Here is a 22977-nt window from a genome sequence, read left to right as displayed (position 1 = left end):
TCCAACCTGATTAAATCTTTTCCGGAGGCAAGTCTGTCTCCTCTTATAATTAATTTCACAGAATCAAGCAAAGGACTGACACAAAGGAAGGTACGCAGCAAGCCTAACAGGAAATAAGTGTTGAGGAAGAACACAAGTCCCTGGCCCTTCCCGGTCCCCCACGCTGCCAGAAGATGTCTTGGCCACCCTACTCTAATTCCATATCTCTTCCCATCAAGGGTAAGGCCAGCCAGTCCCGATCCCAAACTCCTCTGGAACCACTCCTGGGGCAAACGGCAACACATCCCTCACGAAGGGCAAACTCCGTGGAGATGTCTGTATCTGAGCCTGACGTTTTTCACCCCACAAAAGAGCTCAGGAAGCTGCTAGGTGCCCGTGTAGGGTGCAGAGCCCCTGCTTCACTAGATCCCCCCGTGCCTAGGACAGGTGACCAAGCCTTTCAAATAAAACTCTGTTGTTCGCTATGGGTTCGAAGCCTGGCCTCACCAGCATCGAACCGGGTGACCGTGCAGTCTCCGCACCTCTCTCTGCGCTTCAGTATCTTCACCCGCGAGGCGGACCCAATTACCCCTACCTCAGGGGCTCCCGGTGAGGAATCAAGTACCGCCTGCAAAGAGCTGTGCGCGCACAGCTACTATTCGCTAAAGGGAAGGTGTCACTCTTTAGACATGCGGCCGGATGGCAGAGCCACGGGGCGCAGACTAAAGGCCAGAGGGGGGTTGGGGACAGACTGAGAAAGGGCAGGAGCCCCAGAAGGTGACAGGGCAGGAAGCTGCCGCCGGCAGCGCGGGAAGCGGCGGAGGCGGGCGGGCGCGGCTAACTGCTAGGGCGGCGGCAGCCCGCGTACCTCCCCCACCGCCCCCTCCCCGGCCTCTCACCTCGCTTGATAACATGCATCGCAGCTAGTGGCTGAGGCGCCGAGGGATGCGAGACGCGGCTGCAGCTCCGAGGCGCCGGCAGGATCGAGAAGGTGGCAGAGTGCGGAAGGTCAGGCTCGAGGGGTTGCTCGGGTGCAGGGCCTGGCGTTAGGGCCAGAGCGCACTTTCCCTCCACAGAGCAGGGCAAGGCAATCCGAATCCTCTTCCCGCTCCCGCCAGCCGCAACGCAAAAGCGGCGCGACAGAGCTCGCCGGAAGTTATGCGACACTGCCAGCGCCGCGGCCGGTGGGCAGGCCTAGCGTAGCAGTGTCCTTCCCACAGCCGCCATGTTGAGTGTGGACAGGGCCCAGGAGACGGCGCCTCTCCCACGGTCGTGTTAGGTGTGGGTGCGCCCGGCGGGAACGCCGGTCTTCGGCCGCCATGTTGGGTGTGGGCAAAGCCCTATCTGGGGCTCCGCGGCCGGACTTAGCGCGCAGAGGCAGGCCAGGCGTGGCTCCGCCTCTCTTGCTGGCAGGCCCCGCAGAAGTCAGGGTAGTTCGAGTATTTTTGAAATAGCAAAACCCCAACCATCCGCTTTTTCTTGTCTTGAAGACTGTTACGTGATGATAACCCAAGACTGCCGTCCGAGCTGAGCTCTAGCCTGAGATCCGCAGCCGGAGGCCGGAGGCTGGGAGCCCCAGGGCCCTTCGGGCGGCCTGAAATCTCGCACTCAAGTCAGGTTGGAAGAGAGCCTTGCTAGGCCAAGGGCCTTTGGAGTTTATCTTGACGGAAGTGGGAACGAGCCCTGGCAGACTTTTGAGCAGGGCAGGGCTATGATCCATTTGCTTTTAGAATTATCCAGTGGATGTGGCTCGTGGAGGTAGAATGGACAGGACTTGGTTACCGAATGTGGGGAGTCAGAACAGGTGAGACATGACTCACAAGGCTGGTGTAGAAGCTTCTGATTTGGGCTAGGCTGACTGATTTTTATGATATCTCACGTGGCATCCCCTCCCTAAAACCTTTCACTGGTTCCTTACTGCTCTCAAGGTGGTTCCAAGGTTCCTGTGAAGTACAGTGGTACCTCAAAGATACTGGTTCCAGACAACTGCAATATAGCAAATATCACAATAAAGCAAGTCACACAAACTTTTTGGTTTCCCGGTGCATATAAAAGTTATATTTACACTATACTGTAGTCTATTAAGTGTGCAATAGCATTACGTCTATTAAAAAAATGTACATACCTTAATAAAAAATACTTTGTTGCTAAAAAATGTTAACCACCATCTGAGCCTTCAGCAAGTGGTAATCTTTTGGCTGGTGGAGGGTTTGAAATATTGCAAGAATTACCAAATGTGACACAGAGACGTGAAGCAAGCAAACGCTGTTAGAAAAATGGTGCTGATAAGACTTGCTTGCCACAAATCTTCAATCTGTAAAAAATGCAATACTCGCGAAGTGCAATAAAATGAGTTATGCCTGTAATTCTAACAGTCACAGGTGATAAGTGAAGCCATATGATAGATAGGGTCAGATGGCCTAGAGATAGGGTTGCCAGATTTAGCTAATAAAAATGTATCCCCAATATCTCATGGGACATAATTATACTAAAAATTTGTTTGTCTAATATTCAACTACTGTATCCTGTATTTCATCTGGTAACCCTACCCAGAGAGCTTTTGGGAATGTGTATGAGAGTTTCACTTTCCCTTGGCAGCGGAGAAATGTCTCTTCATCCTGTCTGCTGTGCCACAAAGAGCACAGAGAACACAAGGAGAGTCAGTCAAAGCCAGCACAGGTTAAAATCTCCTACATGCTTTATTGGACTTCAAAGAGTCTTATGAAATAACACAGAAAAACCCATGTGAGGGTGTCCAGGGGGTACAAGGCAGTCTGCAGCCTAGCACCCTCCCAAGACCAGCCCCAGGTGCCCCCACCCCAGGCCCAAAATAGGATCCCAGAGTAAAGACACGGCAGGGAGTGGGGCAGAGGGAAAATACGTTTACAGCCATTGCAAAAACAGGGAAGGGAGAGAGTTGTCTAGAGGGTGGGAAGGGCGGGGGAGTGGTCACACAGCCACCTTGACCTATACCATCTTCCTTAGCCACCCCCTTCCCTAAACTGGCTGTGTCCTTCTTGAGCCTCTGGCCCAGGCTATGCAGTAACATGAAAATGGGGTCTGACAGGGCAAGTATGCAGTGCAGGCACTTGGGAAATTCAGGAGATTTCATTTTTCAACTTTAAACTGTCTTTTGGTTCAAAGTGACAACATCCTGCCCAGCAGCTCCAAGGCCCCATTAGAGCCCTGTATCATAGCTGAGGCTCCCACGGCCATGGGAGCCCACTGTCCTGAGCCTCAGGAGTAATGAGGCTTGGGGAGCATTTGGGCAGCGCCTCTTATAGACAAACCCTCCTGCAGGGTGGGGGAGCGGGGATAAGAGAGAGGCAGGTGTGGGTGAGAGAAGAGAGAAAAGGTGACTGCTTTGTAGCCCACACCTCTGGCTTCCACTCATCCTCCAACTAGGAGAAGTCTCTTCCGATCTATCCCCTAGCCTAGCCTCTCTTCAGAACTCTAGTGGCTTGTTCTCTGGGAGTTGGCTTCGCTCCCCCATGGATCCCTGGAGGCCTCAGTGAGCTCCAGGCCGAGGTTCCCTCTGGCCCACCACACTCCCAGAGAGCAAACTGCAAATATTAGGTCCTAGGCCCCAGTCTGGGGCAAACAGAACCATGGTCGGTGAGGTGGAAGAGATCTGAGGCACAGGTGTCAGAAGTTACTGACCCTCTCTTCCCCCCTAGCCTCTAGGGGAAGTTGGGGAGTGGCCGGGGTGGGGGGAGCCCAAAAGCAGGAGACAGAGAGAAACAAGAAACCAAACCTCAAAACTGGGACAGCAGAGACAGAAGCTGGACCCCAGAGGTGGACTGAGAGCTGAGGGGGCAGCAACTAAGACATGCACTGAAGTGGAGAGGGAGTGACAGCAGCAGCCCATGGTTGGGAGGGAGGCAGGGCAGGCAGGCCATGGTGGTCAGTTAATAAATAATGTTGAAGGACCCAAGGATACGGGGGGCAAGTATGTACAGTGCCCAGGCCCCAGGGCCAGCCCCTCCCATGCCCCATGCTGGGGGCCAGGTATGTTGGAAGGGAGGGAAGGGGAGGCAGAAGACCAGGTGAGGACAAGCTGTCCCACAACTGCCACCCTCATCCTGCCTACTTCTTAAGAGGCTTCTTAAAGATTTTGAGGGGAAACTTCTTCCGGCCTGGGCTGGAGTCTGTCTCCTCACCAATGGAGCCATTATCCTCCTCAGCCACGGCCTTCTTGCCAGCCAGGTGGGGAATACGTGTATTTCGGCTAGACTGCAGGGCTCTGCTGTCCCCAGCTGGAGACGGCGTGTCTGGGTCTGGGGAACTGGGGCTGTGAGAACGGGAAGAATCCAAATGTGGAGAACCACTAGGTGGGGCTGGGGAGCTCAGCTCCATCAGGCTGTGGGCCTTGTCCAGCCCGTGGTTCAGTGCCAGCAGTGCCTTCTTGGCCAGGGCAGGGCTGTCAGGCAGTTTCTCCACCAGAGAGGCGGGATGGACCCCCTCAATCAGCCGGTGGCTGCCGTTGGAAGTCATGGCACTGAGAGCCTCATCTGCAGCACGGACCATCTGAGGAGGCTTGAGGACCAGACGCTGGCGGTCACTCATGTGGAGGGAGGACTCCGAATCGGAATGGGTCAAATCCCTGTAAGACAGGTCAGAGAGGAAGAAAGGGACGCATAGAGGATGGGGGGGCAGGGGGGAATTTGAAGAGGAGACAGGGCCAAGAGAGAAGACAAGGGCAGGGTAGGAAAATGGGGATGGAGAGAGGGACAGGAGAGATAAAATAGGGTGAATAGCAGGTGGGAAAGAGGGAAGAATGAGAAACAGAGGGAAGTTGAGCAGGCCATAAGCACGGGATAAGAGAGAAGGAAGGAATAGGGAATAAGGATAGATTGGAGAAGAGATAAGGAGAAAAGAGTAAAATTGGGGAGGAAGAAAAGCAAAAGGAGAAGCAGGTAGAAATAAGGAGGACCAAGGGGAGAGAAGAAAAGAAAGAGGGAAAAGTGATGGAGAGAGAAGAGACAGACAAGAATCAAAAACAAATGTCATTATACCATTATCTTTCTGGCAAAGGGCTTTCCAAGGCCTGTGCCCCACCCCTGATGAATGGCCAGGCCCTAAACCGGTGCAACCATTGGCTTCAATACCACAGGCATCCTCCTCAATAAAATCTCTGCTTCCATAGCTGGCTAGATTTCTTACAACTGCACCCTAAGCTAACACAGAACCCGTATATTTCTCTGAGTCACCATTTTCCATGCCTCCCTCCCCCATTTACTCCTGTCCCACCCTGGGATACATCCAGTCTGGGCCAGGCCCCAAGGAACAGGGCACATGCAATAAGTGAGCCTGACCCAGCCTGGGGAGAAAAAGGTTAGAACAGCCTTGCAAACAATCCCTCACCCACCCCAAAAGGCCAAGATGCTGCCTCTTCCAACCCTCTGTCAGGATTCAAAGGAGGTCACAGAGAAGTGTTTCAGCATTCAAACCAAAGCTGGCTGACAGCAGGAAGGCTGGGGTCTCTTTCAGAGCTCTGCAGACGGGGAGAACGTAGGGAGGCATAGAAAGACAGGACATTGGCCTTTAAGGAGCAGTGGTTCAGAAGAGCTGCACGCTGGAAGTCCTAAGGTCTAATTCAATTTCCATCTCTGCCTGAGGCTTGCTGTATGACCTTGGACAAGTCATCTAACCTTGCTGGTCCTCAATTTTGGCCAAATGAAGATAACACCAATTCAATTATCTTGCAAGACTGTTTGGAGGCTCAAATATGTTGGCAAAGCACTTGAAAATGTAGAAAGTATTGTGGGAATGAAGATGATGAGGCCAGTCAAGCAGGAAGACCCTTCCGTGGGCCAGTCACAAGAGGTTTCTTTGCAAGGCTGAGCTACGGGGACACGGCACTGCACACTGGACATGCACACACAGAGGCAGTCCAGGATAGTCGAGACCCTTTAAGGGGCTGGCTGTTCCTAAGAAGACCATGAACTAATTCTGGACGCCACACCTCCTGCCTCTATAGACAAGAGGGTAGATATGGGAGTCCCCTGCCAATCCCGTAACCCTCCTTCTCCTTTCCCAGAGGCCTGAGAACCCATGGCAGAGGCAGAGGAGAGGGCTAAGGGAAATGTTTAAACATCCAAGTCAGGAAACCAAAGGGAAAGGGTCATGAGTGGGAGAGGAGAGCACAGCAGGACCCGGAAAGAAGGAGGCTGTGGGTGGAAAACTTAGGGAGGGCACCAGGCTCCAAAAACAGGCAAAAGCAGGAGGTTGACTAATAGTTATTATAGGTTTAATTCTCAGCAGGAAACAATTAACTTAAGCAGCCACGCTGTGGGCCAGTACCTTGCTGAAGACAGGGGATAGCAGAGAACAATCCCAGCTCCAACTCCCATTCCAAATACTGTTTCAGCCACATACTCTAGTGTTTATGAACGGTCTCATATTTGCTTTCATATTTCTGATGGTGTCCTTGCTTCTATCTAAATGTGTCCTTGTTTCTCTAAGTCCCAAGATGACCCTCTCCGTATCCTGCCTTTTCCACACAGGTGTGAACCACTGAGCATGGTGCCAAGGAAATTCTGGGGGGCAGCCACACCGGGATGAGGGGCCCTCTAGGCTGAGGAGGTGAGGATCCTAAGAGCCCACCTTTCTAATACCAAGGAAGGACGAGAGGTCAAGAGGTTGGGGTCTACCCAGACTCACTCCTCCTGGCCCACTGCCCCATTGCCCCATTTGGTCATGATTCCCATCCCTCTGTGCCTCCATCATCAACGAAAGCTGAGGCTTCCAAAGCAAGAAAAGAACGTGGGAGGAAGCCTGGGTGGATATAGGAGGGGAAAGGCCCATTGAGGCAAGCTCACCTTCCCTCCCTGAGTCTTTGAGACAATTCAGGTCAGGGGTGTCCCTCCCCAAAGGCTGGGCTGCCTTGGGCTCCCACTCCAAGCTACTAACCTTACTAGAGAGCCTGTTTGCCTTTAGAGATGATCCTCTGGTGCATGGTGCAAAAGAAAATTCAGTAGTGAACAGGCCAGGCAGAGGCATGTACTTCCCCACCCTCCCTCCCCACTGCCCTCAGCCTGGGCCTTGGAGCATGAGATTCACAGCATCCTCTAGTGCCCCCCAACCCACTTCAGTCCTCTCCATCTGTACTGGGAAGGGCAGTCTCCCTGCCTAGGCTTTTAGATGAAGATGAGGGTGAGGATGAAGATGAGTAGCTCTGCTTCTAGTAAATTCTGTCCTTTTGTGAAAGAGAAAGGAACAGGCTTCAAGGATAATTATCCAGAGGTTCGAGAGGCAGAGCTAGAGAGACTGGCATCCAGGGTGAGGCAGGACCAAAAGGAAGCAACAGGGTAAGGCGGCTGCAACCCAGAGGCCAGGATTGAGCCGTGGCCACAGCTTCAGAGATGAGCGGTCCTTCCAGAGGAGAGGGACTTCCTGAGGGTCCTCTAAGCTTGTTCAGGTGAGGTCAAGGCTACTATATCTGACCCTAGCCTATCACCTTGAGTTATTAGCAGGGAAAGTCCCTGCAGCTGCCACACCAGGCTGTGGGAGAAAGCCTTTCACCAGTTCTGATACAGTTCACTTACTGAGACCTTGTGAAAGGACAAAAATATCCGACAGAGTGTCCTGGAATGGAAAGCCAAGTCCTAGTCTGTGTTCTGCTCCTAATTAGCTTTGGGACCTGGGGAAAATTACTTAACCTTTCAGAACCTTAACTTCCTTCTCAGACGTGAGTGTTTTTAATGCCGGCCCGACCTATAAACCTCGCTTGTCCAAAACCCCTAAATCTGTTTCCCCCGCTTCTGAAGAGTAATTCCATGAAGGGTACTACATCCATTCAGTCACCCAAGCTAGAAACCTGGGCATCATCCTACACTCCTTCCTCTCCTCCACCCCTCAAAGCCAGTTACCAAATTAATCCTCTTGTTTCTATACCAAGACCTTGTTACCTCCCCTGATGGCCTACTGCAATGACTTCCAAATTCCTGTAGTCTCCCCATTGTTTCCTTTATACAGGCCACTAAAATGTTATTTCTAAAATGCAAATATGACCAATTCACTTTCTTCTAAAAACCCCTTTGCAGTTCTCCATCTCCTAAAGGGTAATGGCCAAAGCCCGTGTCCTTTCAGAACCCCTCATCATTCTAGCCTCATCTGCTACCCCTTCCCACCAACACATAGCCAATGTTCTAACCACACGTAGATCAGATTCTCTTGAAACTCTATGCCTGTGCATGTGTTTCCTCTGCCTAGAATACACTTTCTCCTTTGCCTGCACACAGGGTGCCAGCACAAATGTCATCTCTCTTGTGAAGCATTCCACCCGGGTTCACACTGTTAGCCATTCCTTCTTCAACACCCCCTTAGCACTTATCAAACTGTTCCAGAATCATTTATGTACCTCTCCCAGACCAGACTGCAATTCTTGATGGCTGGGATTGTATCTTATCATCTACGAATCCCCATGCCCAGCAGAGCCTGGCAGAGTAGGTATCAATAAATGTTCGTTGAGGGAGTGAAGGAAGTGAGGACTCCATTGAGATAACAGATGTGAAAGTTTAGGCCAAGGTGCTATAGGACCGTGAGGGAGCGGGGTTGTTACTCATTTTTAGAGTCAGCAAACCCCAAACAGAGAAGGGAAGAAAGCCTTAGGGAGTTAGTCTGACCTTAAGGAGGATTCGCAGGCTGGGAAAGGATAGGACAAGGAGAAGTGCCCCACCGCACACACACACCCCGCAGCTGACCAAGCAGCAGCCAGCAGGCAAAGGCCAAGGTAAAGGCAGCAGAGGGGCAAGGAAGGGAGAAAGGAAAGAGAAGAGAGACAGCTGGTACCCCAAGGTCTCTGAATGCCAAGGCATCACAGCGGTGCTGTCAGAAGGGGGTGGGTCAGGGTAGGGCTCCATCTGGAGGAAATAGGAAGTGCTGTGGTGGTAATAAACAGGGTGGATGTGGACGGTGGTGATGGAGGTGGTGGTGGTGGTGATGGTGCTGGAGGTGGTGGCAGTGGTGGTGGTGGTAGAGGAGCAGGAAGAAGAAGCAGAGGCAGATGGAGCGCTGGTCCCGAGGCCTTCAGAACTGAAAGACTGTCCAGATGAAAGGCTGCGCATTCGCCGCAGAGAGACCCGGCTTGTCAAGAAGCGGCCAGCCTCGCCCTCTACCAACCTCTGAGATCCCAGGCCATGCTGTGGTTCCGTCAGGCGCTGCCGGACGCTGCTGCTCTGCAGGCTGGGGGCTGCAAGGAGAGTGAAGAAAGTGTGAGGAAGGCCCAGCCTACTTTGGGCTGGTGGGAAGCAGGTTTGCCCATGGAGAAATGCTTACTGGAGACCACTCTGGGCCTTCAGTGGCCAATCTGGAGAATGGGGTGCCTCCTCCCCGAAACCTCCCACCAGGGGTCCTAAAAGGAAGGGGAAGTTGAAGATGAGGTACCCAGGTCAGTTTTAATGGCAATTCCAATGGAAGCAGACCTAGGGCCAACATTACTATGAAGGGAGACGGTAAGGCAGCTAGTGGGAGGGCACAGGCAGGACGGGGTAGGATAGGGGTTTGGGACAAGGTCCGGGAGGGCACTAAGAACCAGCCTTTTTAGAAAGCCAAACTCAGGAAATAATTCACAACTCAGACAAGGATTTATACACAAACATGCTCATCACATCATTATTAATAATTGTATGAAAGTAAAAATAAAGGTGGAACAACAGGAAGATGATAACACATCCAACTGCTGGAAGGTTACACAGCTATTAAACATGATGCTTATGGGAATTCCCTGGCGGTCCAGTGGTTAGGACTCAGCGCTTTCACTGCCAGGCCCTGGGTTCGATCCCTGGTTGGGGAACTAAGATTCTGCAAGCCGCACTGCGCAGCCAAAAAAAAAAAAAGCTGCTTATGAGAAGATTTTTAAAACATAGAAAAATGTCTATTAAAATGCTCAGGAAAAACAAAAGGATACCAAATTTCATGTAAAAGGAATACCTTGAGCTATAGAATAAAAAAGACAGGAATTTGAAACAAGGCCTTTCTGTTTCTAGCTGTGACCTTGAGTAACTTACTTCCCTATTTTAATTCCTAATTTACAAAATCCTTCAGGGTTGTCCTGAGGCTTCAAGATAATATTTTTAAAGTACCTGACACAGTTCATGGCACTCAATAAATGGTAGTGGTTATCATTATCTTGACCACATAAAAAAATTATTTAAAAATTCACAGACAAAAGACTGAAAGAGAAGGTACTCAATATGATGGGATTACAGGTACCTTTTTATGCCCATATTTACTCTTTTTACTATCCAAATTTCTTCTAATAAGCATGTACCCAACAAAGAACCAGCTCTTGGATCAATGCTGCAGATCAGGCTCTTGGAAGATGAGGGCCACCATGCCCAGAGAAGGGGTATGTGGGTACCAGATAACTTAGAGATGTGCTAGAACATCCCTCTTGGGCTCACTCCCAGCTCCAGTTGAAAACAGAATTCACACCTTTGTTTTTTTTCTCCTCTACCCTGATATATGGGCCTCCTTGCCTTCTCCCTAAAGATGGGAGAAAGGACACGGTTACATGGATGGCAGAAGCCTTGGAAGGGCCACCAGGAAGAGAGCACAGTTCCATGGTGATGGAGAGCTAGGGAGCCAGGGCTTCTATGGCTGGTGGCTTTCGAGACATGAAAGGGAGGCTTAAGGGGAAGAGGAGGCATGGAATAGGGACGAGGAAAGAGAGACAGAAGGGGAAAACAGAAGGAGAAAAGAGGAAGAGGATCTTTCCTTCCCTCTTTCATCTCAGCCCAGCTAGATGAAGGGCCGCCAGGACATCTGTCTAGCTGGGCTGAAAGGAGAAGCCTAAGCCTCCCATCACCATGGCTGTTCTCTCTCAAGCACTCAGCTGAGCAGGCTGATTCTTCTCACCTCCGAACCCTTCCCTGAAGTTAGTAGGGACCGTGGTGAGGGAATAGCAGAGCAGGCAGGGGAGGGATGCAGGCAGGAGAAGGGGCCCATGGGATAGGAGTGTTGGTTTAGCCCCAAAAGTTGGAAAAACAAAAGCCCCAAAGGGGCTCCTCAAACCCGGGTATTTCCAGAGGGACTGATCATCCGAGCCGGCGGATGCTGAGCAGAGAGAGCGGTCACTGAACCTACGCCCCATCAGCCAGGCAGCATCTAGGGTCCAACAGCCAGGCCAAAAGGAGAAGAGAATCTGATTTACAGAGGGCTTCACCCTGCCCCTCAATGGGATAAGGGAAGGGCCAGGGGGCAAGGGGTGGGTGGCTCAGAGCTAATGAAGGTCCCTCCCAACCCGGAGAACATGGGAGCCTTTAAATCAACACATCAAGATCAAGCTCTACCTGCTAGGGATCCTAACCTTGCTGGGCCTCTGACTAAAGCCCTGCCAAGTTAACAGCCCAGGGAAAGAAGAGGCTTACCCAGAGGCAAACTATCGTTGAAGAAACTTACAAATAAATCCTGTCTGGAGCTGGAATCCAGCCTGATTAAAGAATCTGACTTTCTGAAAGTGAGCCCCTAACCCAGCCCAGCTTTCTGCCATCCCCTCTGCACTCATGGGATATGGGCCCAGCACTAGAGCTTTTCCATAAAAGTCTATCCTATTTATCTAAAATAGCCTCTGATCCAGAGAAAAATTCAACAGGGTCAGTAAGGGGTATGTCCCTTCCTTCACTGAAGAACTCCCACAGAGTGCTGTCTCCTTCAATTCTGCTCTACTCAGCTCTTACCACTCGCAGGGGAGAAAAGGAAGAGGGAAGACCCAGGACAGAGGGTGGGGATGGCTGAGAGTTCAGGTGGAAAGACAGACATGCTTGTGCAGGAGATCCCTCCTGGACAAGAATGTCTTTCTGGCTTGGAGGATTTAGGGCTCTTTTACCGTAAGGGACTATTGCTTCCTGGGGCCTCACACGAAAAAACAAAAAGAAAGAGACATCATTCCATTCAACTACTTTAGCAATTAAAAGTAAGGAATATAAAATTAAAACCAATTAAAGCAATAAGTAGTCAAAATGAATACCATTTTTATATTATGAACCACTAAAGGAGAGTATTTTTATAAAGATAGATCGGGGGGAAGGAGAATAAAGGGATTAAAAAAAACACAAAGAGTGAAGGGAGACACACTTAACACAACAGACCCATAGGGTAAACAGAATATATAGCAAGGGAAAACCACCGAAAGGACAATTATAAAGGGGTATCTTGATGCGGATTATGCTTTATTAACCAAGGTCATGAGTTAAACCATCTTGGTTTCTGCCCCATAAGTTGCTTAAGCACAGCAGAAGCCAACTTCTCAATCTGCACATCAAAGGCTCCTTCCCTCTTCCCCACCCAAGAGGTCACCTACACTGCATGGACAAGGGTGACACAATCTCCTCATCCATGTCATCCACATCGTCAGTCATGATGAAGTGGGTAGGGTTGGGGCGCGTACTACCCATCCAGCTGGGATCTATGTTGAGGGCAGCCACCAGTGAGTGGACACCAGGGTTATTGACAATCTGGAAGCCACAGAGGATCTCAATCTGTTGCCAGCGGTGCAGGCGTTCCCGCAGTGCTGCCGTCACCTCGCTCAGAGCTTGCCTGAAGAGGGATGAAAGGAAATGGCAGGCATGGGTGTGAGCCCCAACAGAAGTGAGGCTTCTTCTCAGAGGAGCAAGTTGGGGGGATATGTGTAAATAAGAAACACAATTAAATCATAAACTTAAGAGCAAGGTGGGAAATAGCCAAGGGCTGCGGCACGAGACCAGAGCTGTACCTCTACCAGTGAAGAAGCAGAGTTAGGACTGGAGGCCCTGGACAACCTCCAACTCTGAGGATGGGATGGACATCGCCAGAGCTGGGCAACAGGTGCTACTTACTTAGCTGTTAAGATTTTGTGATCCACATCATCCAGGGAAGAGCTGTGGGCCACGTGGAAGGTGCCAAAGAGTGTGTTTCTCTTCTTTTTTATCTTCTCAGCCTGCAAAGATGAGGCCCTCAGCTTAAAAAGAGCAGGGATAGAGACTGGAGAAATGAGAAATGCTATTCTGTGTCTGGTTCCCCCTCCTCCTAGCACAGCTTAGGCTGCACAAGAAGAAGGAAGACAAGAAGGGAAAAGAAAACAGAAGGCAACAGGAGAGAAAAGCGTAGGGGAAGAAAGAAAATAGAGGCAATGAGACAAGCAAAGGGATCCTGGCCCCATGTCAGTCTGGGGCCAGCAGAGACTTCCCTCTACCTGCCTCCACTTGCTTCATCTTTCCCAAAAGGCAGGTGGGAGTAGCCCCACACCCTCATTCCCTCCTCCAGAAGCCTGAAGACATTATTAGAAACTGTATTATCAGGAAAAGAAACAAAACCCAACACCAGGATGTCTCTGTGTCCAACAGGAGGGATATAGAGAGGCAGAGAGGAGGAAGAAAGGCAGGTGAAAGGAGGGCGGGGGGAGAGAAGAGGGCAGCAGGAAGGCGGGTCTCACCCCCTCCTTGGCCACCAGCAGCTGCTTCTCGGCATTTTGCTTCTTGATGTTGTAGTACTGTACCTCCACCTCATGTGTCAGCTGCAGCCACTTCTGAAGGGCCTCTGGAGCATACCATGAGCTATGTGATTCCAGCTCCTTCTCTGCTTTCCTCAAGGCCTCCCGGACCTGTGTAGCCAAGAGGATGTGAGTCCTTACTACTACCAAGACCCTCTCCAATGCCTCTGTATGATACTTCAGAGTTCTTTTCTTCTATCTCACCTAAGCTTCAAAACTCTCCCAAGAGGGAGAAGGGGCAAGGATTATTCTCTGTATTTTACATACAAGAAACCAAGCTTGGAGAAGGAAAGTAACCTCCTCAAGGTCACACAGTCAGTAGTGTCAACCAGAACTCAAATGGAGATTTATTTATTTATTTATTTATTTTTGCTGCCAGAGTAGAGCAATCTATTCTCACATACTGGTTGCCTCTCCTCATCATATAGCCAATCTCAGCAATCTTCCCTGCTCTCATAAGGTACAAGCTATCTCAATAAATCCTCTTCTTTCTGACAGTTGGGTCTGTTCCTGGACTCATGACATCACAATGTGGCAGGAAAAGCATTTGGTTGGGAGTCTGGAAATATGATCTGGTCCCTGGTCTGTCACTCAACTGGCTGTGTGACCATGTGTTTCCTAAAGCAGACCTCAATCAGTGTAAGGCTTTCTCTCATGCAAATCCAAAGTGTAAGCAAAGGGGTGATCTCAGGAGAGCATGAGCTCCCTGTCATGAGAGGTATGTAAAGAGCTCATGTCTGAAAGACCTTCAAAATGATTGCTGATCCAGAAGGGGATTGGCCTGAATACTCTCCAAAGTCCTCCAGCCCAGAGACTTTATCTGTGATTCTCCCATTGAGATGGGTGGGTAGGCTGTAATGGGCACTCTCTACAAGGCAAGAAAACAACAAGCAAGCTTATACCTAACATGGGCACTGCCAACAGAGGCCAAGATACGGAAGGACCAATGTGTAAGCAGACATCTCCTCACTGACTTCTCAGCAAGGAGCATAAAATGAAGCAGATGGTCACAAAGCACTTAAGCATGAATCTGAGAGTATATACAGAATCCATTATATTCACTGAATTCCTTCTATCTCACCCAGCCTACCAGTATAAATGATCCCCAACTCCCCCATCTGAACACTGACTTTTAGCTGGTCAGAATCCCAGAGAAAAGAGATTGAGAGCAGTCTCATGCCCAACTTCAGCCACTGGGGAAGTATCCCATAGCAGGCCTGAGGTCCTCCCCTGAGCCTAATATAGACCGGGAGGGCCTTAGCTAAGGACAGAACACCTTCATTCCTCTGAAAGCCAATGACAAGATGAAGCATCAATTGGTTTTTGCTCCTTGAAAAGGAAACTATAAAATGGCCCACTCCTGGCTTTATAGATTTAAAATGAGGAACAGATACCTTAGAGGCTGATACACCGAGTCTGGAAGTGTAGGATCAAGTTCTACATTAAAAGCAGTTTGATGTAGCTGCAAAACTTTGAAGCTATGAGGAACAGGAGGATAAAGCGCTAACTTAAAAACCTCCAAGGAGGGCTTCCCTGGTGGCGCAGTGGTTGAGAGTCCGCCTGCCGATGCAAGGGACACGGGTTCGTGCCCCGGTCCAGGAAGATCCCACATGCCGTGGAGCGGCTGGGCCCGTGAGCCATGGCCGCTGAGCCTGCGCGTCTGGAGCCTGTGCCCCACAACGGGAGAGGCCACAACAGTGAGAGGCCCGCGTACCGCAAAAAAAAACCCTCCAAGGGGCAGAAATGAATCTCTCATAGCCTTTCAGGGCTGAGGAGAAAGAAGTCCACCAGATCTGAATAACAAGTCAGGAAGGGGCATACCTGAGAAACTGGGACAAATGAGCCTTAGACCAAGTCTTATTAAACTACAACCCAGTTCCAACATATGTCAGTCTCTCATTGGCTTGAGGTAATCAGAGCCTCACCCAACATACCTAACAGAACACTATATCTGATGGAAGATTAAAAATCACCTGCAGCCTCTATTATTTTTTATGCACACTGTCCAGCATTTAATAAAAATAAATTACTAGACATGAGAAGAGGCAGGAAAATATAAGCAATAACCAAGAGAAAAAATAAGCAGTCCCATAAATGATCCAGATGTTAAGAGTTACCAGTCAAGGACTTTAAAACAACTATGATTGAAATGTTAAAGAAAATATGGGAAAAGATGGACAGGAAACATGAAAACATGGAGACTCTGGACAGGGAATGAGAACCTATAAAAGAGCATTCTAGAAAATGCCCTATGAAAGGGCATTCTAGAAAAATACATTATCCGAGAGTAGGATTCCACTGGATGGGCTAAATAGCACAATTCTCGGCAGAACACAGGATTAGGGAACTCAAAGACAGATCAATATAAAATAACCAAACCAAAGCACAGAGAGAAATAAAGAACAGAACTAAGCATAATACACACTACAGAGAATGTGTATTCTGCAGTTGTTGGGTAAAATGCTCTATATACATCAATGAGGTGAAATTGATTAACCATGTTTAAATTTTTTATATCCTTACTGATATTTTTGGCTGCTTATTACTGAGAGATAGATGCTCAAATCTCTAACTTTGATTATGAATTTGTCCTTTTAGTTTTCTTAACTTTTGCTTTACATATGTATTTTAACTATATTATTAGGTGTACCAAATTAAGGGTTGTTATATATTACTGTTTAATTCACACATATCATAAGTGAAATGTCCATTTTTGTCTCTAGTAATACTTCTTTCTCTAAAGTCTACTTTGTCTGATATTAATATAGCTGCAGCTGCTTTATTTTGCTTAGTGTTTATCCTAGTCTTCTCATCCTTTTACTTTTAACCATCTTGTATCCTTATTTCTAAAGCTTGCCTCTTGTAAACAGCATATAGTTGGGTTTTGTTTTTTATGCAGTCTGACACTTTGCCTTTCAATCGTTTTGTGTAGTCTGTTTACATCAACCAAGTCTCAGCACATTTGAAAGGACTAAAACCCTATGGCACACAGTATTTGACCACAGCAAAATTAAACTGGAAATCAATGAGAAAGATAAATAGGAAAGTACCCAAGTGTTTGAAAATTAGGCAACACACTTCTAAATAACCACAGGCCAAATAAGAAATCACAATGGAAATTAGAAAATATTTGAAGTGAATGATAATGAAAATATGAAATATCAAAACTTAGTAAATGCAGCTAAAGCAGTGCTGAAATGGGAATTTATAGCTCTAAATGCATGTATTAGAAAAGATTAAAGCTTTAAAATCTATAACCTATTCTTCCATCTCAAGCAGCTAGAAAAATAAGAACAAGTTAAAAAAAAATTTAAGTGCAAGACTTCTACACTGAAAACTACAAAACATTGTTGAGAGAAATTTTTAGAGACCTAAATAGGTGACAGGATAACCAATGCTCATGAATTAGAATAATTATTTGGTTAAAGTGTCAGTTTCCCCCCACATTAATCTATAGATTCAATGTAAAAACAAATAACAATCCCAGCAGAGCACACTGTAACGGAATGACAAGCCAACATGGAAAGGCAAAGAACCTAGAATAGCCAAGGCCATCTGGCAGGAGGACAAAGCTGGAGAACCTAACACTGCCAGATATCAAGACTTGTTGTAAGACAATGTGGGATAAGGACAGACATATAGACCATAGAACAGCGTATCTACCTGGGAAAAAACCTTGATCTCCTATCCCATCTTATACACAAAAATTAGTTTGAAATAAGCCATATCCCTAAATGTGAAAAGTAAAACAAGCTTCTAGAGGAAAATATCTTGGAGTTAGGGAAAGATTTCTTAAACAGGCCACAAAAAGCATCAACCATTTAAAAAAAAAAAAAGATTGAGTAATTGGTCTTCATTAAAGTCAAGAATGTCTGTTCATTAAAAGACAATATTAAGAGAGCAAAAAAGCAAGCCAGTCTGGGAGAAAATATTTGCAATATGTATGTATATATATAGACAAGAACACTTACATCCAGAATATATTTTAAAACTCTTACAAATCAATTAAGAAAAAATACAACCCAATTTTTTAAATTAGAAGAGATTCCCAAATAAAGTGGTCAATAAACTTATGGAAAGGTATTCAGTATTATTGGTCAATAGGAAAATTAAAATTAAAATCACCATGAGATACCATTACATCCATATCAGAATGTATGAAATGAAAATGCCTAAAAATACCAAGGTTGTAGCTCAACTAGAACTCTCACACTATTGCTGGTGGCAGTATAGATTGGTACAACCATTTTGGAAAATTGTCAGTTTCTGATAAAGTTAAATATATAAATGACCTACTGCATATCCAACAGAAATAAGTGATGCCCACCAAGGAGGTTCATAAACAATGTTATTGATAAACTGCAAAAAAAAAAAAATCTTCAAACAACCCAAAAGTCTATCAACAGGAGAATGGATAAATAATTTACAGTATATTCATACAATGGATTAACACTCAGCAATGGAAATAAATCAGTTATCACTACATGAAACATGGATGACTCTCACAGACACAATGTTAAGTGAAAGAAACCAAACACAAAAGAATACATACCGTATAATGCTATTTAGATGACGTTCAAAAGCACATGAAGCTAATCTGGTTTAGAGATTAAGACTGTAGTTACCTTTTGGGTGGAATATTGACAGGGAGAAAGGGGAGGCAAAAGTGAGCCTTCTGAGTGCTTAAGAGAGTCTGTATCTTGATCTGGATGGTGGTTACACAAGTACATGCATATGTAAAAGTGTGCCAGCTGTATACTTATGATTTGTATACTTTATGTAAATACCTCAATTAAAAAGGAACAAAATAACTGTTACCACCTGTTATTCACTGTTCTTTGACAACTGCAGTGACCATTTTTTGCAACTTTCCCACTACTCTTAGCCAGACCTTTGGCCCCTGCCCTTTTACCCCACCCCCTTGGGGTGTCCAAGAATTCGCAGATTTCCCCTACCTGCTCCAACTCCTCCTCAGCATATTTTTGGCGGCTCCGTTCATTCTCAGTACCCTCCCGCAGCTCCTTCAGCCGCTGGGCTTCCTGCTTGGCAAGGCTGATCTCATCACGCAGCTTCTTCTCCAGGTGTACCTTCTCCACTTCCACTGTGCGGTGCTCCTCCTGGGCTTTGTGCAGCCTGGGGGGTGATGCGGGGAGCTGGAGAAGGCCAGGCAAGCGGGCGCCAGCCAACATGCCACGAGGCATGGCATCCAAGAGGAAAATGAGGGCTCCAGCACTCTGAACATATTCTCCCTACTCTGCTGCCTGCCTGGCTCTGAGGTAGCTCAGGGCCAACAGAAACCACGGTCACTACCATAATTCTTACGTGGGCCATCAATCTGCTGCCAGTAATAAAGGCTGTGAAGCTAGGTTCCTGGGTACCTGAATCCTTCCTTCTAAGGTGTCTCACATACTCAGATCGTAACAACTACTAATTTACAAGGTATTTCACATTTGTTCTCCCTGCAGATAATGATATATTGTATCATTATAAGCCTGGGACAGATACGGACATGAAGGCTTAGAGACGGGAATTAACTGCATGTAGAACTGAGACTAGAATTCCAATCTGTATGTCTTCAAATCCCACAGTTACTACCCTTATACCAAGGTATCTGGAAGGTGCAATAAATGTAGAACACCCTGCAAGCTAGACCAAAGACCCAGAGAAAGCCTGATGGTGAGATGTGACGGGGGTGGTGGTAGTGGGGGGATTTAAGGAAGATGAGAGAGGAACTATTGAGCTGTACCTCTTGGCCTCCTGAGTACCTGTTCCCAGAAGCACCGAAAAATGAAATTTATGCCAAAGGGGCTAGACAGGATTTGGGAGAGCCCCTGCTGCCCCCAGCCCTGAGTTCCCTTCCTAAGTATCTTCCATGGTGGGTAAGATCTCAAGGGCATCAGTTATAATGAAAATATGCCTTTGTACCCACCCACACATTCCCTCTGTTTACTGACAAAACCTTTCATCCATCCAACAAGCTTCCTTCCTTCCTCCCTTCTTTCTGCCATATATCTATGTTCATTCATTCATCCATCCATTCATTCACCAAGTACTTTAAGGCATCTACTAAATGCCAAGCCCTGTGCTGAGCCCTAGATATAATGAAATGAGTGAGAAAACTGTCTCTGCTGCTGAGGTACTCATAATCTAGTCCAATATAAACAAGTAAACAGATAGGTGCACACAGTGTGATAAGTTCTATGATAGAGAGATATACAAGGTGTTGGGTAGGCCCCAGGGATGGGGTGATCAACTCTGCCTGAAAGGAGTCAGGGAAGGTGAGGCCTGGGACTAGACCCAGAAGAAAGAGTAACAGTTGGCTAGTCCCTCTGGAAGAGGGAAAGGACTTAGCCACTGTCAGGTCTTCCGATCTTAGTAGGAACCACCAAGTTACCGGGGAACCAGGATAAGAGGGGGAAAGGATGAGGAAGAAGACAAGTGATATATGGCTTTAGACCTGAGGTACGGAAGAGGAAGGATAGGCTACAGAACAAGTAGGGCCCACAGAGAAGAGTACTGACCACTGAGTTAATTAAGAAGGTGAAACAGAAGAGGCAGAAACAGAACTCAGCCTCTAAATAATCCCAAGTTCAGATGTGTCAGTGACTGAAGCCTCAAAAGATGTGGTGACAAGTAAGGAGGGAAGAGGAAAAATGTCTAGGCTGCAAGCTTCCCGCTGACAAACTGCAGCCTTCTATCTACTTTGTTCCTGGAGTGAAAGGGAGTTGAACCTCCTTAAGGTATACAGCAGGTGGCGCTACATGCACAGCTAAAAACAAATCAGAGGCGCCATTTCCAGCCCCATCCCCTTCCCCTTGCTGAATGTCCTCCTGTATTGTATTCTTCCATGACCCCACTGCTTGAAATTACACCACTAGGGATTCGATTCTTCACTGAAATATTATCCTCTCCGGAAGCAGCCTCTTCTAAAAAGCCTGTGATATGCCTGTCTTCTCCATACAATAGGGAGCTCCTTTAAAGTAGAATCAAAACTGACCCACTTTCATAATCCTAACAGCATCTAATAGAGATGAAGATCAATAAATACCACTGGGTACAGAAATGAGAAAATAAATATACAATCAAGTCTTGTCTCACTCCATCTCCTCCACAGAAAACTGAGTATCCTGAAGGCAGCAGTCAGGTACCATTACAAGCAAGAAAATCAGGCAGCCTGACTGCAAGCCCTGGCTCTAAGCAGCTGTATGACTATGGACAAGTCTGTTCCCTGGACTAGGCCTGTTTCTTCCTTTGTAAATGGGAATCAAAATTCCTGCCTGCCTCAAAGAATTATCTTGAAACCCAATGAAATCCTAACTGGAATGCACATGTAGCATTACATTTATTCACCCAAAATATCAGGAACTCTGTAAAAAAGCTCTTTGGTGGCTGACAGTGTAGGCCTGCCGAAGTGAGGAGGGACAAGGAGGCATATGGGCTCTGGACACTGTCAGAGGAGGATATGTGTGTGCACAGGTGCAAGCCTGTCTTTGGGGAGTGTGTGCATTTGTTTCTCCAAGTGCCGCAGTGGTCATTTAGCTCTGGAGGCCGTGCGGAGCAGGGAGGGCTGGGAGCTTAGTTTTATCCCCAAACTTGGAATGTCTCCTGCCTAGATTCTTTGCCTTTGGAATGAAAACAGTACATGTTTTTCAGACAAATGAAGAACGGGGACTGCCCACATAGCAGCATTTAGCCCCCGTTTGGAAAAGGGCCCAGGAACAAGGGGGTCCAGCAAAGTAGCCAGGAATCGGCTCAAAGATAAAACTCCTCTTGCCTCCTAAAAGTCCAGCCCATGGAAATGAATCTGCTAAGGCTGCCTTTATTGAGGCAGCACCCTGTGGGTGTCGAAATTCCTAGCTTACTACTTACTGACACTCACCCTCTCTGAGGCTTCATTTCTTCAACTTGAAAATTGGGATAACAATACCTACCTAACAGGGTTGTGGTGATTAAAAACAATAATACATTTAAGTACTTAACAATACCTAGCTCTTAAGAAATCCTTTCCCCAACCCTCCAAAGAAAATTACATCTATCATTTTAAAATAACAGAAAAGAGCCAGACTTCTTCATTCCTTTTTACATGGATTCCTGCAAAGACTTCCCAACTGGAGCCCCTAGGCTGTTGGAATAATTTTCTAAAAGACAGTCCTGAAGTAGGCTTCTCCTTTTCTCAAAACCAAAACAAAGCAAAAAAGCCAAATACCTACATTGACTCTCTATTGCCTTTTGCATCCTGCTAAATTTCTCCATGTGAGCCTGTAGGTGCCAGGGATCTGGTCTCACTCTATACATTCAACCAGAACTACCAGGTTACATCTTTCCTACCCGTCTTTCAAGGCCACCTCCTCAGACTCCAAATCCACTCATCTCCTACCTCTGTGCCCTTCCAGTCCTTGAAGCTCTCATCCCATAAGCTGGCACTGAGTCACTGCTCCTTCTTAACTGTGAGCTTTGTGGCCCCAGGAGCAGTGACTTCCTTACAATTCCCTGCACAGACCTGATTCCTAGACTTCAGGAAGTGTTGGGTTGGCCAAAAAGTTCGTTTGGTTTTTCTCTGTAAGATGGTTCCAGTAGCGCTTAGTTGTCTTTAACTTCATTGGAAACAATTTTGTTAGATTGTATTGTGACAGCTGTCATATCAGCATGCATTTTTTAAAAAAAATCAAAATTGGTGAATTTTGGGGGCTTCTCTGGTGGCGCAGTGGTTGAGAGTCCGCCTGCCGATGCAGGGGACACGGGTTCATGCCCCGGTCCGGGAAGATCCCACATGCCGCGGAGCGGCTGGGCCCGTGAGCCATGGCCGCTGAGCCTGCGCGTCCAGAGCCTGTGCTCTGCAACGGGAGAGGCCACAACAGTGAGAGGCCCGCGTACCGCAAAAAAAAAAAAAAATTGGTGAATTTTTGTGTAGCCATTTTAATATTGAAGATGGAAGAAAAAAACAACATTTTTCAGCTTATTAGGCTTTATTATTTCAAGAAAGATAAAAACACAAATGAAACGCAGAAAAAGACTTGTGCAGTGTATGGAGAAGGTGCTGTGACTGATTGAACGTGTCAAAAGTGGTTTGTGAAGTTTCGTGCTTGCTGGATGATGCTCCACGGGCAGGTAGGCCAGTTGAAGTTGATAGCAATAAAATCAAGACATTAATTGAGAATAATCAACATTATACCACGCGGGAGATAGCCAACATACTCAAAATATCCAAATCAAACGTAGGAAATCATTTGCACCAGCTTGGTTGTGTGAATCGCTTTGATGTTTGCGTTTCACATAAGTTAAGCAAAAAAACCTTCTTGACCGTATTTCCACATGCAGTTCTCTACTTAAGTGTAACGAAAATGTTCTGTCTGTAAAACAAATTGTGACGGGCGATGAAAAGCGGATACCGTACAATAATGTGGAAGGGAAGAGATCGTGGGGCAAGTGAAATGAACCACCACCAACCACACCAAAGAACGGTCTTCATCCAAAGAAGGAGATGTTGTGTATATGGCAGGATTGGAAGGGAGTCCTCTATTACGAGC

The 22977-nt window shown here is 47.3% G+C and overlaps 2 protein-coding genes across 6 annotated transcripts in view; both read right to left on the bottom strand.

Moving 5' to 3' along the window:
* Window positions 1–1215, bottom strand: part of RRM1 (ribonucleotide reductase catalytic subunit M1) — a 35183-nt gene extending 33968 nt beyond the window's left edge. The window contains exon 1 of one of the 2 annotated variants that reach the window (XM_032640856.1): window positions 879–1215. In XM_032640856.1, coding sequence (XP_032496747.1) covers window positions 879–897 — 19 coding nt within the window. In that variant the 5' untranslated portion in view covers window positions 898–1215. Of the gene's footprint in view, window positions 1–486; window positions 635–878 lie in introns of those variants that run through there. The other variant, XM_032640857.1, reaches the window with a different exon arrangement.
* Window positions 1216–2655: 1440 nt separating this feature from the next.
* The window catches only part of STIM1 (stromal interaction molecule 1), a 190742-nt gene continuing 170420 nt past the window's right edge, over window positions 2656–22977 (bottom strand). For 3 of the 4 annotated variants that reach the window (XM_032639351.1, XM_032639354.1, XM_032639352.1), the window contains exons 7-13: window positions 18406–18583; window positions 13394–13561; window positions 12798–12898; window positions 12284–12519; window positions 10996–11088; window positions 9103–9172; window positions 2656–4582 (exon numbers count right to left, since the gene is read on the bottom strand). In XM_032639351.1, coding sequence (XP_032495242.1) covers window positions 4066–4582; window positions 9103–9172; window positions 10996–11088; window positions 12284–12519; window positions 12798–12898; window positions 13394–13561; window positions 18406–18583 — 1363 coding nt within the window. In that variant the 3' untranslated portion in view covers window positions 2656–4065. The remainder of the gene's footprint in view (window positions 4583–9102; window positions 9173–10995; window positions 11089–12283; window positions 12520–12797; window positions 12899–13393; window positions 13562–18405; window positions 18584–22977) is intronic. The other variant, XM_032639353.1, reaches the window with a different exon arrangement.

The sequence above is a fragment of the Phocoena sinus genome, chromosome 8 (genome assembly GCF_008692025.1).
Source record: "Phocoena sinus isolate mPhoSin1 chromosome 8, mPhoSin1.pri, whole genome shotgun sequence".
Classification (NCBI taxonomy): Eukaryota; Metazoa; Chordata; class Mammalia; order Artiodactyla; family Phocoenidae; genus Phocoena; species Phocoena sinus.
The sequence above is the reverse complement of the archived record's forward strand: the minus strand, read 5'-3'. Positions and strand labels throughout refer to the sequence as shown.